The sequence below is a fragment of the Triturus cristatus genome, chromosome 3_1 (assembly GCF_964204655.1).
Source record: "Triturus cristatus chromosome 3_1, aTriCri1.1, whole genome shotgun sequence".
Taxonomy (NCBI): domain Eukaryota; kingdom Metazoa; phylum Chordata; class Amphibia; order Caudata; family Salamandridae; genus Triturus; species Triturus cristatus.
In genome coordinates this window covers 791,997,764-792,017,128 of record NC_140583.1, presented here as the reverse complement: position 1 = coordinate 792,017,128, position 19,365 = coordinate 791,997,764, and the positions used below count along the sequence as shown (strand labels likewise).

The 19,365-nt window shown below is 42.7% G+C and overlaps 1 protein-coding gene across 2 annotated transcripts in view; it reads left to right on the top strand.

The window, feature by feature from the left end:
* PRLH (prolactin releasing hormone) overlaps positions 1-19,365 on the top strand; it is a 59,311-nt gene that overhangs the window by 29,319 nt on the left and 10,627 nt on the right. For both annotated transcript variants that reach the window (XM_085646401.1, XM_085646402.1), the window contains exon 2: positions 18,422-18,605. In XM_085646401.1, the coding sequence (XP_085502527.1) occupies positions 18,506-18,605 (100 nt within the window). In that variant the 5' untranslated portion in view covers positions 18,422-18,505. The remainder of the gene's footprint in view (positions 1-18,421; positions 18,606-19,365) is intronic.

Genomic DNA, 19,365 nt, shown 5'->3' with positions numbered 1-19,365 from the left:
AGTTTTCCTTAGCCTAGACAACTGGTTAATTTCTTCTCACTCTCTTTTAAAGGTGAATAAAGAGCCAATGCTAATATGCAGAACATGCCAGTCATTTTGGGGTCTAAATCATCTAGGGAAAAGCCTAAATTCTACCAGTTCAGGGGCCTGGCTACATCAATGCATGCTTCAAAGGAGCCCTGGATGAGGGCACTTGACTCTACAACTGATAAACCTCGTGTATGCTCATCTGTCTAAGCTCCTGTAGAAATCAGAAACAACAGCAGGTAATTCTGTCATCTTCGTGGGCTTGTAGTTTCAACCACATAAGTGGTCTAAAGCTTCTGCTCCAGATACGTGGTGCCCTCAGTTAGGCCTTGGATCTGGGTTCTCATCATCTTCAACAAGCCTTGCTGTAGCGCCAGTAATAGAGTCATCCCATAGGTACAATGGGTTTTCCTTTGGTTCTCAATAGTTGAAGCCACAGATGTCTGTCTGGGAATAGAGGTCCTCCTTAACTTAGCTTTCAATCCAGAAGGAATAGTCTCGACCAGAGGCAGCACAACCATCTAATTTGAGAGAGCTTCACAGAGGTTGGGCTCTCTGCTTCTTTCTGCTTCTTTGTCCATCTCATCCAGGGACACACAGACAGTTGCCTACTCAGACAAACAAGTGATTGTATTGACATATAAGTTAGACTTATTCACATCAGTGGGGAAACACACCTTCCAGTTTTCAGCGTGCAGTCACTAAACAAGGAGGCTTGGGAATTTGATGCCCAGTCGCTGCTATTGCTAACATGCCTATTTATTTATTATCTAGTTATTTCTTTCTTTAGGGTATTTGTAATGTGCTACTAACTACCAATTGGAAGCTTCAGAGCACACGCAAGTGGAGCCCTGTTGGACTAGGAATGGCCAGAGTAGAAAGGGACTTTAAGTCTAAGTCAATCGATAGACCCACTAAACAATCAAAAGATGATAAAGCCTCAGTTGGAAAGTATTCAGAGTCTGGGTGTTAGGACGATCTGGTTTTATAGCTCTACCTATTTTATACCTTTCATCTAATCCCATCCCAGGTAATCCTTATAACCCTCCACTGGCTTTACTTGGTTCCCATGACACCCGTGTCCTCTGTGGTTTCTGTTTTGTATGCTCCCAATCTGCTCAAACTTTGTTTCGCAGTGTTTAGACTGGCCATTCAAGCTTTCTGTGCTTAGGGTGCTGTAGGAAGGAGATTATCAAGATACAGAATTCTACTCATCCTTCTACAGTACACCTATAGAGTCGGCATCAGAAACACTTTGCCAGATGGTGTGTAGGCAAATGACGGAATCCCCAGACTTGTTGCTCGTTTTCTATTTTCTATTTTCTATTTGTTCATGAATGTTTTGATGAAAGAGATCTCTTTTCCACTCATAGAGGTCAATGGGTAGCAGCACGGGCTTTCAAAATACACAAAACAGAAAGGTAGCTCAGGAAGCACAGGGAACCACAGATGGTCTGTCAGGGTGTGGATGTAGAATCCACAAACCACAAGGCATTCAACGTCTGCAAGACAGAATCATCAACCTACTGCAAGCAGCTTTCAATGCCCACAGGATGGACAGAGATTGCCTAGACGAAAACAACATTTGGAAGTGTGTTTAGTTCTAGAGTCCACATCAAGAGAGTTTTGTCGTGGATAGCGTTATGATGTCAGTTTTGTGTGTGCATAAGCACTTTTAGAATGTGAGGCGCCGGGGGGCATGGCTTGGACTGCAGAGCCGATGGCTGCCTAATTCCGTCGCTCTGTCGAGTGCGGAGAAAGAGCGCCGCTTAACCCAGAAATAATGCCTGCAGCAGAACATCGCTGAACCAGGATTTGGATCCTGATAGAATGCTGCTCTTGGGGGTGCCAGCGAATGATCCTAGCGTCGGCGTTTTGAAGAGATTATAACACCAACGTCTCGGCCCCTAGAGTATTACGAGGGGTCAAAATGGCGGATCGCGGGCGCTCATTAAATAGCAGCAGTAACTGATTGGGAAATACATATCCGGCCATGACTGACTTCGGATCAAGTTGTTTCTTGATAAAGATATGCCCGGTGAGGTTTTCCCCTTTTTTCTATTTTCGGCGACTCGAGAGGCGAGTTTACCAGCAATCCGGCCTACCTTTAAAATGGCCTTTAAAATGGCGGCGATGCGTAGCTGTGTTAAATCGCCTCTTAAACGAGCGAAGTAACGAGTGGAAGAAGCATGCACACTTGGCTTTGACTACAGATTGAGCTATTATTGATAATTCTATGCAGTGTGGGGCTCATCCTAAGAGCTCCCCTAGTGTATATCTGAGTAAATCAATGCCTGACTTTAAAATGGCGGATATAGGAAGGAGATTTCACCCGAGGTATCCGTCTAAAATAATGCTTTTGGCTAATCAGTTGTGTGTTCACTAATGGTGTTTTCTGGATGCACCTTCAATGAAGAGAGCAGCAGCTGAACTGGTTAGGCTCAGTTACTGTCTTTCAACTTATCGCCGGTAATTGGCTCCTTGACATTCATAAAGGGCTGTGTACAGTCTAAGTGACGGCAAGTTGCTGATTGTTTTTCTCCTCTGCCAGGAGAACTACTCGAGGGATACCTTACCTTTAACATCAGAGCCATGCTTCTACTCTGCAATTGGGCTTGATAATATCATTTCTCTGCCAGATTGGTTAATAGAGAACAAGCTCGGTAACATGGTGTTCATAAATATTTTAGAAGTAGAAAAAATAATGGGGCGACCCGGTGTCCCTCAGAACGTGGGTATACATGTTAAACAAAAACAATTGGTTCTGTTGGGGTTACAATTACTTAGAAGTACTCAAGGAGCAGAAAGCTTACTTGTAGCACATGTCAATGATTTAAGGAAAAGACAAATAATTTTTTTTTTTATAACACACACCGAGATTTTAGAATTAAATGCTGTATTAACAATCAAATGTCAACTATGCAAGGCTGTCGCAATTTACAAATTCAATTGCAAAACAAGATAGGTGACTGAAGTGAAAAAAGTGACATGTGGTGGTTGGTAACGTAGACAGTACACTATATACAAGACAATTACGTGTGCAATTGGGAAGGGGGAAGAATTTCTGTTTGTCCTTATGATTGTTGCACATATGCTACTAGATCCATGGTTAATTTAAACTGTGATCATGAGCGTTGTGCAGACATATGTGTTGCGTCGACGTTTTGACCCGAATAGTTGCGCGATTATGTGGAAAACGTCAAGATGGGTCTTCTTCAGGACAGGAGAGGGGGGTATGCAGCCTAAGGAATTAATTAAAGAGCTCCATCAGGTGTGTGTTATGTGACAGAATAAAGATATGCATTATTTATTTGCGTAAGGACAAGAGACAAGTTGCAAAGGACTTCTCATTCAGAAGGTGGCTTGAGGGTTAAAAGCTTTCAGTTCTCCAAAGAATGGTAGGAGTCTAAGGGAGAGTGATAATGACTATTCAGTCACTCTGCACTAAACTTAGTTACCTTTTTAAATACTCTGGCAATTTCATAATTTTTAAATATATCTGCTAGGTTAATCTGTTAATTAGCTGTGTGTATAAAACATACCTTAAAGGTATCCTTTTTAGGACTACTACGAACAGGATTCCTAAGGTTTCTTCACTAGCCGAGGGAGACAAGGATACCGTAGGTTTGCCAACTTTTCAAATCCTTCCTTTGGAAGCGGCTCAGATAGCGACACAGAGAGACCGACAGCGAGTACAAGCAATAGATCATACCAACAAGAACCACGTTTCCAAGACCAGCAAGGGAGTGTTCCTTTTTTAGGGGAGCAGATATGGAGGAACAGAGACACAAACTGGGACAGACCGGTGAGATGGAACCGCGGACAGAGCAGACCACGAGGCAAGACGAGAGTGAGGTTCCAGAGAAACGACAGCCATGGCTAGATCAACACAAGAAGACAGACCTACAAGTGGTAATAAATGTGGAAACTGCTGGAAACACACTAGAAATGCCAACACCACCCCCCTTGGATGTTTATTAAGAGATACATCCCGATATTGAAGAAGATGTTACCCAAGAGACACTCCACACAGAGGAATTACCTACATTACCCTTGGCAGAACATTTGGATACCACCATAGCCATTGCCCCTGGAGAAGTGGGAATTTACATTGATGAAGATAGACAAGACACTAGAGCTGTTCAAAGCACGCACATCAGCTTGACCTTACAAGACCCCATCATCAATATTTCTGATTACAAATTAACTCAAAGTGAACATGATGCAACGTTGACGCAACACATATGTCTGCACAACGCTCATGATCGCAGTTTAAATTACCCTTGGATCTTGTAGCATATGTGCAACAATCATAAGGACAAACAGAAAATGTTCCCCCTTCCCAATTGCACACGTAATTGTCTTGTATATAGTGTACTGTCTACATCACCAACCACCACATGTCACTTTTTTCACTTCAGTCACCTATCTTGTTTTGCAATTGAATTTGCAAATTGCGACAGCCTTGCATAGTTGACACTTGATTGTTAATACAGCATTTAATTCTAAAATCTCGGTGTGTGTTATGAATTTTTTTTTTCTTTTTCTTTTCCTTAAATCATTGACATGTGCTACAAGTAAGCTTTCTGCTCCTTGAGTACTCATAAACATTTAAAAGCAGGCTGTTGTAGAGTGCAGGGACCGGATATACAACGTCTTCTTAACGGGACACATCGCTAATAGGTCAACAACTGTATTTTTATCAGTGCTAGCAAGCTCACTTTGGGTAGGACTTTATCCTTCCATTACAAGGTTGCTACCATGGCTGAAAAGGAGTCCAGAATGCAGTTTAAAAAAAACAAAGGAGACCCTCTTCCATCTGATTCTCCCAGAAAGGCCAAAGCAGACATTAATATCACAATAGATAAGATCCTTAAAAAAGTAGCAGATCTTGCCAAGTTCACCAAACAAAATACGAACACTATGCAGTTAGAACTAACTGCCATCAGAGCGGACTTGAGTACAATCAATTCTAAAATGGCAGCTGCAGAACAGAGAATCAGTGATGTTGAGGATGTTTCTTTTAAATCCAGCAAAAAATTGAAATGTATCAGTGATATGACAGCCAATCTTAAAAAACAAACAGCAGAGCTTGAAGTTAGAAAAAGGAGAGGGAACATAAGAATTTTAGGAGTTCCAGAAGGTTCAGAGGATTCAGCAGGTTCGTGTATAGTTTTCCTGGAAGACTGGATACCTCAGTTCAGTGGCATAAAATTTCCGCACCCTTTTGAGTGTATAGAGCACATAGAGTGCCAACTTTTAGCTCTTCTACACGTCAAATAACCCGCCCTATTATCTGTAAACCATTGAGATTTCAGAATACTGAAGCTATCCTCAACTTTGCCTGTAAAAGTCGCCAACTGATCTGGAATGGTCACAAAATAAGTTTCACACAGGACTACTTCAAGCTTACAGTGAACACCAGGAAGGGTTTCCTCATATTGCGAGACAAGCTCAGAGCCAAAAACATCCAGTTTTCCTTTGTTGGTCCACTAAATTCAAGATCATGGTCAATGATCATCGTCACTATTTCACGGACCCTAAAGACCTTTGAATTTTCTTGAAGAGCCGCCAACTCATGGTCATGGATTTTGCCTAGTCCTCCTCCAATAAAAGGAAGTCATGACATTCACATATCCCTAATTAACCTGATAACAAGTGCTATACATCGTTGAGTTGTTTTTCATAGGATGTAGAACTGCATATTTTTATACCCGTTAGTTGTTGTGCTTAAATTGGGTGGGTATTTGGAGATCTAAGGTCAGGTATTGTTCCATCAATAAGTCTTCACGACAAAGGATTTGTTTATTGCTATTATATTTATCGGATTATAAGATGTCTAAACGTGGTGCTGATTTATTTTATAAGAGAATCTCTGGAAGTTATTATAAGATTGATTTAAACGGTTACTCCGTTCGACAGTTTGACGCTCCTGTCATCACACCTCCTACATCCGAGGTTTGAAGGGTAGGTTGGGGAGGGAGGGGGGTGAGGGAAGTTTGGGGGGGAGTTCCCAGGATATGCGGAATTTTAGTGTGAGTGTTGAGCTATGTTCCTGGGGCACTCTCAGTGGTTGTCTATTTTCATTTATTTCTCTTTTTCTTTACTTTCTGTCCTTCGTTCTTTTCGTAGTATTGAGCTGGTTGTATGTTGATTCGCGCAAGCAGGGGCACCTACCTGCTGTTCTCTCCAAAAATGTTTTTGATATGCTTGTGATCGATTCAAGTTACCTTGTTTATCAATGGTGTTTGAAAATGGTTGTATGTTTAGATGGTTCTTCCTAACTCTATATTTGTTACATGTGCTTAAATAATATCGCCCTCTAAGGTATTGGAGATGGCTTCCAATAGCTCATATAAGCTTACAGAAGATCTTAATATAGTATCCTTAAATGTCAAAGATCTTAATCACCCGATTAAACGCCGGACATTTTTTATTATTTAGCCAAATCTAAAGGAGACATAATATTATTACAAGAAACAAAGCTTTCAGGGGAAGATGCTGCTTTTATTAAGCATAATTAGATTACACAGGTTGCTTGCTCTCCAGCAGATCGAAAAAAAAGTGAGTGATTACTTTAATAGCAAATAAAAGCTAATATTTCATTAGTCTCACAATCTCATGATAGTGACGGTAGATTACTGGTCACTCATTTTAAGATAGGTGAGGACTTAATACATGTTGTGAATATATATGGTCCCAACTTAGATGACCCACAATTTTGGGAAGATGTTTCGAACACTTTGGACACTCTGCCCCAGAATTACCTCATCATTGTTGGAGGTGATTTCAACATTCCGCTAGATCCTATAATAGATCGTAATTCTACATGTAAGTATCATGTTACACGTTCACAAACATAATTCATAATGTATGTGCCAAATTTAATCTCAAAGATGCTTGGCTTTTGCAGCATTCAGATGCCAGAGACTATACCTCTTACTCGGCCCCACATAACTCATATACTAGCATAGATTACATTCTTATCTCTGGTTCCTTCACACATCTAATCGAACACTCAGATATAGCGCCCAAGTTAGTGTCAGACCACTCCTGTATCAATGTTAAATTGGCTGGCAGCCATATAATGTACCTTCGCCAAAAAGATGGCGCTTTAATAATGATGTTTTATCAGATCCTGAGGATAAAAAGAAAATTGAAGAGGCAATTTCAGATTATCTCAAACACAATTAAAACGAATCAATAAAAATCTTAATTCTGAATTAGTTAAATTGGAATCGGAAATTAAATCTCTGGAGTCCTCCCATGCTATTTCATTAAATGATACTATGATTCTTAACCTCTTAACTCAAAAGAAATACGAAGATAATACATTTTTGAGCAAACGGGTGGGGGTATGGGTGAACAAATGTAAAGCCCTTAAACTCTGAGAAGCCAATAAAGCAGGAAAATTATTGGCTTAATTCCGTAAACATCAGCAGAACCAAAATGTTATTTCGGCCATCAAGGATGTTAATAACCTAACACACACTAAGCAAAAGGATATTCTAAACACTTTTAAATCCTTCTATGAAGACCTATATAAAAATTATTTGAACTTTAACTCAGATGAATGTACTCAATACTCGAACAGGCTACAGCTACCCAAATTAAACGAAACTGACAAACTTACTCTGGGAAAACCGATTAGCGTGTTGGAGGTGGAGACCTCGATCAAGGCATTGAAAGATAATAAGGCTCCTGGACCTGATGGTTTTACTGCCACTTTCTATAAAACATTTTTAGATCAATTACGACCGACTATGTTGAAAGTATTTGATAATATAGCTAAGGTAGGCCGCACGACTGACTCCATGACAAAAGCTAATATAATAGTGATACCTAAAGAGGGTAAGGGCTCTCTTTTACCAAAGAATTATAGGCCAATTTCCCTCATAAATGTAGATTGTAAAATTTACGCAAAAAATTTTAGCCACGAGGTTTAACAATGTCCTCCCTCATTTAATAAGCAACTCTCAAGTAGAATTTCCTAAAAGTCGTATATGATAACACCCGTTTATTATGCCATGTCTTAGAACACATAGCGATTAACCAAAATCCAACAGTAGCAATCACATTGGATGCAGAAAAGGCCTTTGACAGGGTTTCGTGGTCTTTTTTACAACATTCCATGCATTCATTTAACTTGGGGGATTCATATATAAATATGGTTATGGCACTTTATCTAATGTCTTCGGCCCACATTGCAATCAATGGCTCACTATCGGACTCTTTTTCCCTGCAACAAGGCACCAGACAAGGATGTCCCTTGTCTCTTCTCTTTTTCTTTTAGCTTTGAAATCTTTAATTCAAGACATTAAGTTGAATTTTGATATAAAGGGGGTAGGGTTTACTGATACTCAAGTTAAATTAGCCGCAAATGCGGACAACATTTTAATAATAACTGAAAACCCAGAACCCTCAATTAAGGCATTGATGAATACTATAGGAGAATACTCGACACATTCAGGTTATAAACTTAATAGAGACAAATCGTAGGTCAAACACTTGAATATTCACAGTACCAATGAAATTTTAGGTAACTCAGGCCTGGTGTGGCAACCGGGATATATAAAATATTTAGGTATCGACTTTGGAAGCAATAGAATTGATACCCTCCATCACAATGAGAAACCTATATTGGAGAAAGTCACGAAACTCCTTGATTCACGGTCACCAAAATTCATCACATGCTGGGGGAGAGTATAAACTATAAAGATGATGATGACACCTTTGATTAATTATCTTATTAACATACTCCCACTTATTCTGACGGACGATTTTCATAAGAAGCTAGATCTTCTCCTTACAAAATTTTTATGGCACGGCAAGAAGGCCCGTATTGGACTCAAAAGGCTGAGGCTTGACAAATCCTTAGGTGGAGTTAACTTAGTCGATTTTAAACAATATCAATCAACTTTTCTGCCAAAGCAGGGTTCTTATTGGATTTCACCCCCTGTCCACTACACTCCGGTATGGTTAGAAGTTGAAAGATCTATTCTTGATAATCTCAATCCTTTGGCCCTTCTCACCTCTAACCAACTCTATCCAAATAGTACTAAAACTATCTTCAAAAATACGAAATTGGCGCTTCTCCAGGTAGATAAGAAACTCGATTCCAGTATTAAGGGATCTAAGATGGAATCTATTTGGCATAATCGTAATATCTTATATAAAGGGAAAAACCTACATTTTGTTACATGGATTAATGTGGGTATATTTTTCCCCTACCAGCTAGAACATTCTTAATTTCCCATTACTTTTACGGAACTTCAAAAAGATATAATTTAGACAATAATGAATTCTATAACTTCTTAAAAATTAGGACGGCTATATCGAAGGCTAAATTGAATAACCTGTCTCCATCCTTACCATTGTTTGTATCACAAATTAATAAACTAGGTCACCAAGTGTCACATTTTCATAAACTTCTTCGTCCCAAAACCTCCAAGATTAATAATAAGCTGATAGCTTTTTGGGAGATGCACTCCTCTGTCCCTTTACCTGAACTTATTTGGCCTCAAGTGTGGAGTTCTGCTACTCGTAACAAGATATCTCCGGTAATGTCTCAAACTAAATTTTGGTTGCTACATAAGGCATTTTGGACACCCGCTTGCTTGCACTCACTACATATTCGGGATGATCCATTGTGTTGGAATTGTAAAGAAGAAAATGGAGACCTTGCCCACCTTATCCTTTACTGTAAGGCTTTGTTAACTTTTTGGGACAATGTTTTCGATTTTCTTTCAAAGTCATTCAAAAGCGAGCTGAGGAGGGAATTTTCTACCCTAACAACTGGTTCTTTTATGATAGACTCAGGTAATGAAGCAGATAAAACACTACTAGATCTTTTATTTACGTCAGCAGTAAAGATGGTACTGAACAATTGGAAGAATACACATAAAACTTCATTTAAAGGATGGATTACCTGGATTATTCATTTTAGAGAGGCGGACAATATCACTCTGCAGAATTCTCCATGGAAAGCCTCCTCCAGAGCTATGTGGAACACTTTGGACATTTACTTCAAGTCACATAAACCTCTGCAATTGTTCTACAGATTTATATATGTAAAGTTGATGGGTAACTTGTGATATAACTGTTTATAACTATCAACTGTACAGCAGGCCTGATGTTGTTTTTAAGATATATCATGTTAGGCATTCCCTGGAATTCACTTCATCAGTTACTTGTTTCTTTTCTCTCCTTTTCTTTATTCGCTTCTTTCTCTTTTTTTCCTTCCCTTTCCTTGGTTTTTGCTTTAGTTTCTCTTCCTTATCATATTTTTTGCATATATATTGATTGTTGCCATACTTTGGGGTATATTGATAAATTATCAATTTACTTAACTGTTTTATTATGAAAATTCAATAAAGTATTTGAAATTAAGAAGAATGTGAGGTGCTGAGTGTTCCGAGAGAGTCAGTTATGCCTGAGGATTTTCACCAGATTGTGTACTCCAATAAATCTTATCAAAAAGATTACTGTTGTCCTGTGTTCACCCGATATTCCTTACAACATTTTTTGCGACAATTTATCACAGTGACATGTGTGTGTTAGGAGCCAGCACACAACCTGGGTGATCCTGGTGTGTGGTGCGAGACAAACACTGAACAGCATGGACAGGGGTCAAGCCACACCAACACTGGAGGAGTCAGATGGTGCCGTGAGAAGGTTGTGGGGCCCTGTATCGGAGAATTATTAGTGGAAGGTACTATAATTCTTCAGTAATGTTACCTTTGGGGCATCCACCGGTGGTCCACGATGAGCACTTGACAACATGTGCATGTGGAGGCAGTGAATGTTCAGCTGCAGTAGCATTCCAGGTAAAAGTGGATGTCGTCATACCCTGGCCCGCCATAGGAACATCAATGAACAGTGATGCCATCTTGGGTGTATATTCCGGCCATAACATACCTGTGCAGGTTATTGTTTCGGTGATTTGCACAATGTTAATTACTGCACAACTCCGCTTTCTGCCAACAGTTGAATTTGGGAGAGTGTTGCTCGCACAAGATTAATCGATGTCCCAGAGGCTGTGGAAGGAGGTGCAAGCATTTGTCAGGGTGGTCTTCACACCCATTGTTGGTGAATGTTGTTGAGTTTGGCTAATTGCAGGCAACTTCAGCTGTGATTTGCACACCGGTGGCTTTCCAAGCAATTGATAGCGGCATGTTGCAGCTGTGTTCGGTAATGCCTGTGATGGATTTGGTCACTGCCCAGTACGTTTGATCTCACAAAAGGCTATTTGTGTATTGAATTAGTGTGCATTGCTGCATTGACTTGAACATAGCATTCATCATTTGTTTTTGCAGTTAGGGTATATTTTGATCTTCACTTTTATTGGATAATTATAAATTTGACGCCCATTTTACGGCGTTTTACTGGTTGAAGATAGCTTCCCAGAGTAACATTATAAGTCCACCATTTTTCTTATCGCAGACAGGGTCACCTGTAATTATTTGAGAGGATAGGATGGAGATGTTGGAAAATTACATTACAGCTTTAGATGGGCAGAACTTGTCACCGGCTCGAAAGAAGGCTTTTTGTTAAGTGCATTGGGAAGTGATGGTCAGCGCATTTACAAGTATTTGCCGGTGGCAATGGGTCCTAATGGTCAGCCTATGGATGATGTGTACAGAGAAGCACTTAAAAGGTTGGAGATCAGATTTGCAAATGAACTTTATCTAGTTATGGTAAGATATATATTTTACACCCAACCTCAAGATGAACATGAAACAATTGACAAGTTTGTAGCAGGGCTGAGGGAGCTGTTCGTCAAGTGTCGTTTTGGAACTATGACTGATGAGCTAATACGTGACCAATTCAATGTCGAGAAAAGAAGATTCAAGAGAGGTTATGGGCAGTGAAGGATCCTTCTTAAAGAGGCTGTTGAAATGGGGACAGTATCTGAAGAGTCACAATGTTGCATGAGGGACTTGAACAGAAGAGAGAAAACTAGTGATGAGTCTGTGGTGGTTAATGATAATCAAAGTATGGAAGGAAATGTCAATGCGGTATGAAAAAGGTGCTAAATGGGGTGCTTCTTCTTTGTCAAGGGATAAGGTAAAAGAATGTACTCGATGTGTGGGAGCATGAATCATATATCAGACTCTAAAAGGCATTTTGCAGTCAATAAAGATTGCAATAAATGTGGACGCAAAGGTCGTTATGCACATATGTTTAGAGAGCAACAAAGATGGCACAGATTATAAATGAGTGAGTCTAGTGGAGGCGGCAGATAATTCCAGATACGGTGACAGGATCTTGGTGGTAGACCAGTGTGTAGAAGAATGAGTGGATAAAAGTGTCCTGTCGTGAGATAATAGAAGAATGTGTTGACCTACAGCTAAATGTAGGGTGTGAGGTGTATCTTATGATTGATTCTGAATCAATGTATACGCTCATTCCAGAGAGATTGTTTAGGGCACATTGGATGGAAGTTGGATTGTTACCTAAAGATATTAATCCTAGTGGATTTCAGGGGGAATTCATTGATTTATTAGGGTACACGGTTGCTTGCATACTGGATGGAACGTGGTGCATAGAGGGCAAAGTGTATGTATAGGTAGATAGTCCTTCTGTTCTAGAATGGATGCACCAATTCGATCTCAATATCATAATTAACCCTAGGGCACCTAATCAAGTAATGGTTGTGGAGGAAGCTCAATTGGGAGATATCTTGAAAGGTGCTCAAAGAGTCTTTGATAAAACTATAGAATGCTTGAAAGGATATGTGCATGAAATTGTTCTGAAAGAGGATGCTGTGCTGAAACAACACAAACTCCGAAGGATGTCTTTGGTTGTGAGAAATTAGGTTAAAGAGTTATTATGTGATATGTTGCAGAAAGGCATAATTGAACCTGTGGAGGCTTCTCCTTGGGTTCCTCCAGTGATAGTTACCCAGACAACTGCCTTAAACCAGGAAATTGTAACTGACAGATTCCCTCTCCCAAATACTAATGAGCGGTTATCATCTGTGAAGGGTGGTAAGTATGTCTCGAAATTAGTTTTGAGAAGTGCTTTCCATCATATCAGTTTATATGAAGACTCCAAAGCTTTGACAGCAGTCATAAAGTCTGAAGGTACATTTCAATTAACTTTCATGCCATTCGGATTAGCGTCTGCTGTATGTGTGTTTCAGCGTATGATGACGAAAATATTTAAGGAAATGGAAAATGTCTATTTTCAAGATGACATTTTTGAATCGTACATTTTTACCGGAACAAATTCAATATCTTCGATACACTATGGTGCCGATCACGATCCGGTAAAAAATTCCCCCGTGCGACTCGTATCGGGTCTTTTTACCGTACGAATCGTACAAGTGCCGTACGAACTGGCAATCACGATTCGCATGGTAAAAAGTCCTTACGAACCGCACTGGGAATATTTCCCCACACGTCCTCGGGTCGGAAAATGTGTCCGACACGTCCTCGGACGATTCACCGTACAAACGTGAAAGGTGAACTCCGACCGGGGAATCACGATCCATCCCGGGCGTCCGAATGTACAACCGTATGGTGAAAAGACCGTCCGCACCGAACTCCCATAACAACCATGGAGACGTCCAAACAGGTGCCCGGTACGTGCCGTACCCCCCCCCAGCCCCCGTAGGTACGCGCCGACCCCCCCCAGCCCCCATAGGTACGCGCCGACCCCCCCCAGCCCCCGTAGGTACGCGCCGACCCCCCCCCAGCCCCCATAGGTACGCGCCGACCCCCCCCAGCCCCCGTAGGTACGCGCCGACCCCCCCCCCAGCCCCCGTAGGTACGTGCCGACCCCCCCTGTGTGTACACCCGTGTACGGTGCGTACCCCCCGTGTACGCTCGAGTCGAACCCCCCGTGTACGCTCGAGTCGGACCCCCCCGTGTACGCTCGAGTCGAACCCCCCCGTGTACGCTCGAGTCGGACCCCCCGTGTACGCTCGAGTCGGACCCCCCGTGTACGCTCGAGTCGAACCCCCCCGTGTACGCTCGAGTCGGACCCCCCCGTGTACGTTCGAGTCGTACCCCCCCCGTGTATGTACGGTGCGTACCCCCCCGTGTACGCTCGAGTCGAACCCCCCGTGTACGCTCGAGTCGGACCCCCCCGTGTACGCTCGAGTCGAACCCCCCCGTGTACGCTCGAGTCGGACCCCCCCGTGTACGCTCGAGTCGAACCCCCCCGTGTACGCTCGAGTCGGACCCCCCGTGTACGTTCGAGTCGTACCCCCACCCGTGTATGTACGGTGCGTACCCCCAGCGCTACGCGCTGGGGGTACGCACCGTACATACACGGGGGGGGTTCGACTCGAGCGTACACGGGGGGGTTCGACTCGAGCGTACACGGGGGGGGTTCGACTCGAGCGTACACGGGGGGGTTCGACTCGAGCGTACACGGGGGGGGTTCGACTCGAGCGTACACGGGGGGGTTCGACTCGAGCGTACACGGGGGGTACGCACCGTACACGGGTGTACACACAGGGGGGGTCGGCACGTACCTACGGGGGCTGGGGGGGGGTCGGCGCATACCTACGGGGGCTGGGGGGGGGGTCGGCGCGTACCTACGGGGGCTGGGGGGGGGGTCGGCGTGTACCTACGGGGGCTGGGGGGGGGGTCGGCGCGTACCTACGGGGGCTGGGGGGGGGGTTGGCGCGTACCGGGCCACCTACTCTGGTCGATTCGCGCCGTACTTCGCTTTTGCGGCACTTTTTGGGTGCCGTGAAAATATTGCCGTCCGGACTGCTGTCGGTTCGAATCGTAATTCCTGGTTCGTGAAACGCTGCCTGAAAGCGTCCCGACGTCACGTCGCAGCATTCCCGGATCACATTCGTATGTATATTTTCGTCGGTCGGTGTTTTTTACGATTCGTACGGAAATGGTGTTTCCGTGCGAATCGTAATTCCATGTTTGTAAGGTTTTACAACCGGGTACGAGTCGGACGGGGAATTCGCTCCGACCGACGGTTCGTACGCGGTTTTTAACGGATCGTGATCGGCACCTATATCTTATGGTAATATTAAGCCTTAGAGGTGTTTGTTGGAAGCCATTAGATTGGTACCTTTCCACATTAATAAAGATCAATTGAGGTCGTTATTAGGCCTCATAGAAAATCAAGCAATATTTGTGGAGAGGTATGCACACAAAACGGAAAGCTTAAGAAAACTATTGCTCAGAGGGAATACATTTGTGTGGGAGGAGGAGCAGAAATGTTTTGACAATATTAAAAATGAGATTTGCAATGCAGAGATTCTTAGTGCTTTTGATGTAAAACTGCAGTCTGTACTCACAGTGAATGCTAGCGCAACTGGGTTGGGAGCTGAGGTGTCCCAAATACATGGAGGAAAAGAAAAGACAGTTGTGTTTGCATCACACACCCTCACACGGGCAGAAAGGAACTATTCTCTAATAGAGCGTAAAGTTTTAGCTGCTGCGAGGGTACTTATGGCGGCTGCATTTTGCTACGCGGACTGATCATAAGCCCATGATCAAAATGTTGTCATCTGGAGGAGCAGGTAGGGGGTCCGTAGACTGGCCAAGTTAGCTACAAGACGACAAGAATACTTATATGTGGTGGTAATTTGTTCAGAGATGGAAGAATTCACAGGTGGATTGCCTTTCAAGAATGCCATTGGATTGGAAAGTGGTAGATGGACTGGCTGTGAGGAACTTTGACGCCGAAGGAGAAGTAGCATCTGTTCAGGATGTGGTTTGTAGTGGGTTAGGTCCTTTCACGAGTTTGGAATGAGAAGAGGAAATTAAATATGATGTGGTTCTTAAGGAGGTTATCAAGATGATCCATAAGTGTGCTCAGTCACGGCCGGCATAGCTCGCGGGTGGGCGGGCAATTCACACGAGGGGAGATAGAGTTGCACATATTTAAAAAAAAATAATAAAAAACTAAATAAAAACGTACCATATCGCCGGGTCCCGCGTCTTCGCTGCTGCTCTTCTCCAGACGGAAGCACAGCCAGGCCCCACAAAACAATCACAAAGGTGCAGTGCAGCATTGTTATTGGTAGGCACCCAGGCTCCTCTGACCAAACACAACACTGTAATGCAGCGTCCGGGTTGGATGCTCATCCAGGGAATGGGAGCCTGGGCCTGTTCTCCATGCAGGCTGTAATTCAGCCTGCATGGAGAACAGGGAAAGTGCACATGACTGATTTGGGCGGCCCGAGAGGGCTGACCAAACATTCATTGTGCACTTAGGAGTGGACAACTCCTCTCCTGCCCTGCTCAGTGAGCAGAGCAGCCCCGCCCGCAAAGAAGTAGTACACATCACAAAGCATAAAATGATAATAACTTGAAGTTATGATAATTTTATATTTTATGCTTCTTCTTTGCACAGCTTAAAAGCAGTGGATGGTGACACTCCTCAGTCAAAGCGGAGGAGCCGCAACTGAGTGTGCTATGAGAGAGACTACGTTATCAGTGTTTATGAGGTCATATTTTAAGCTGTTTGATGAGTTGTCGGTGTATGGTGAAAATGTTATGATGAGAGGAGATTGCTTTGTACCTCCTGGAGGTTTGAAACTAAAGCTGTTCGATCTATCTCCTGTGAGACATTTGGGTCAGGGCTTGACTAGCAAAAAACTTAAGTGTGAGTTTTGGTAGCCTGGCTTGGACGAACAAGTCAAAAGGTGGCCAATTGTCGCATTCATAAGGAGAGTGAGAAAAAATTGAGAGTTGGTAACAAGAGTGAGGGGGGGTCACATTGAGGATCCGGGTAAGACTTGGTAGACAGTGTGTTTAGATGTGATTGGTCCTATTTCAGAATTGTCATATGAATTGAGATTTGCGGTTGTGTTGGTGGATGTGCATTTCAAGTGGCTTATTGTAAAATTTCTGAAAGATGTTCCCACCAAGACCACTATAGAGATTTTGGAAAATATTTTTGAGGAAGAAGGAGTCACTTGGTGCCCATTCCAGATAATAGGATTCAGTTAACATTTTGGGAAATGGTAAATTTTCTGGAGCAGTGTGGAATAAAACGTTCTCGTACCTTACTATATAATTCCAAATGGAATGGTATGGCAGAAATGGCCAAAAGATTAGTCAATGGGGCCATTTAGTTGGCTGTAACTAATCAGTGAAATGTAAAAAAGATGATGGCTGATATGGTGTAGGTTTATCTCAGCAAAAACCAAAGGAAATGATGGACGGAGTGTTGAACATTGCAAGCACTCACCCCCAGTCAACTGATCTGGGTTTAATCCATCACCGTTCTTTAGCCCACTCTGCCACCCCAGTTCAGACATGGCCATATGCAAATCAGTCTGACCCTGTGCCTCATGGGAACAGTCCAGCCCGAACTGCCAAGCCATGTCTTCCCTGGACCGGAAACAAGCTTCCTAGGACCGGTTTCTGGCATTTCAGCCATCTTCAGCCAGGCTTGCTTGAATCCAGTGGCAAAGTGAGCAAGGGACTCACGTCTGAGCATACCCTGCCAACTTATGGCAAACAAAGCAAAAACCAAAGGAAATGATGGACGCAGTGTTGAACATTGCAAGCACTCACCCCCAGTCAACTGATCTGGGTTTAATCCATCACCGTTCTTTAGCCCACTCTGCCACCCCAGTTCAGACATGGCCATATGCAAATCAGTCTGACCCTGTGCCTCATGGGAACAGTCCAGCCCGAACTGCCAAGCCATGTCTTCCCTGGACCGGAAACAAGCTTCCTAGGACCGGTTTCTGGCATTTCAGCCGTCTTCAGCCAGGCTTGCTTGAATCCAGTGGCAAAGTGAGCAAGGGACTCACGTATGAGCATACCCTGCCAACTTATGGCGAACAAAGAAAAAATCAAAGGAAATGATGGACGGAGGGTTGAACATTGCAAGCACTCACCCCCAGTCAACTGATCTGGGTTTAATCCATCACCGTTCTTTAGCCCACTCTGCCACCCCAGTTCAGACATGGCCATAACTTTACAACTAAACTGAGACAAAATCCTAGCTTTACGACAGTTGGTATTCACAAAAGGCATTTAGTAGTAGTAAAGTTAGGAGTCCTAACTTTACTACTACTAAATGCCTTCTGTGAATACCAAAAGTAGTAAGTTTAGGATTTTATCCCAGTTTACTAGTAGTAGTAAAGTTAGGAGTCCTAACTTTACTACTACTAAATGCCTTTAGTGAATATCAAAGGTAGTAAATTTAGGATTTTATCTCAGATTAGTTCTGTGAATCGGCCCCATGTTATTTATTAACTTAATACAATAAAGTGTTGATGATAGTGATGGTGTGTCTGGTCTGTAACAGGTGAGGACTTGAACAGACTAGATGGGACTATCAGTCCTATTAAGCAACACTATGTATCTGTTGACGTTATTTGCAGATTTTGTAAATGGATAAGACTCCAATTGTTGACCTCAGCACTGGTAACTCCTTCCTCTGTCCTCTTTGATTATAGGTTCCTGGCCACGCCCTGGCTGAGGTGAACGAGTTTGATAGAATTCTGGCTCGAGCGCCCCCAGGCCTGGAAGAGGAGGAAGGAATGAAATTGCTGACAGTTTGTTTCCTCTGCCTGCTACTGACCAGTCTGGCCCTGCCCCACGCAGAGAGCCGCATCTACCAGCGCTCTATGGATATCAGAAGTAAGTCGGAGAGTTGTTCCTCCCCATACGGGAGTGGCTGAAGCCACGATGTGGAAGTAAACCCAAATTGTGGAGTATAGGGAAAGGTAAATCTGTAGCACTATATATAATAAAATGCTACTCTATATAGGTTATTTGTAATAAATGTGCTGTAATCTGATTACCTCATATTTATCAAATTTTTCAAAGGCTTTAAAGCTGTATAAGGCATTACACAAACAATACCAAACTTGATGAAATACACAAATCTACTCCAGAATTTCATCTCTCAAACCTTGCATTGCCTCTCACAATATATCCACTTGTACATTTATTAAATGTTCGAAATATTGATTCTAAACCAAAATGTTTAAATTGTACTTTGGAACATATTTGAAGGAAGCCTGAGAAATATCGTTCCCAAATCAAACTAAAAAATGCAGACTTTACCATTCTCATTTGAAAAAAGCAGCACTAGTAGCCAGAGAGACACTTTAGGTTGTGGTGGTGATAGGGGCTTGTAAATACGCCCTAAACCTCTTAAGGTAAGAAATCACCGCTATCACATAGTGCACTAACTAGCTTATGAAAGGAAGCTGAATTGGGTGTACTGGAATGAACCTAAAGATGTTTACATGGTCACAGCGATACTGCTGCCTTTAAAACACCACTTAAAGGCTATGCTTGAGTGATTGGGTTCATATTTTGGACCCCAATATATCAAAAGAGTTGTTTGTTGTTATTTGTGATTTTATGTATCCCATTGCTTCCAGGTTGGTTC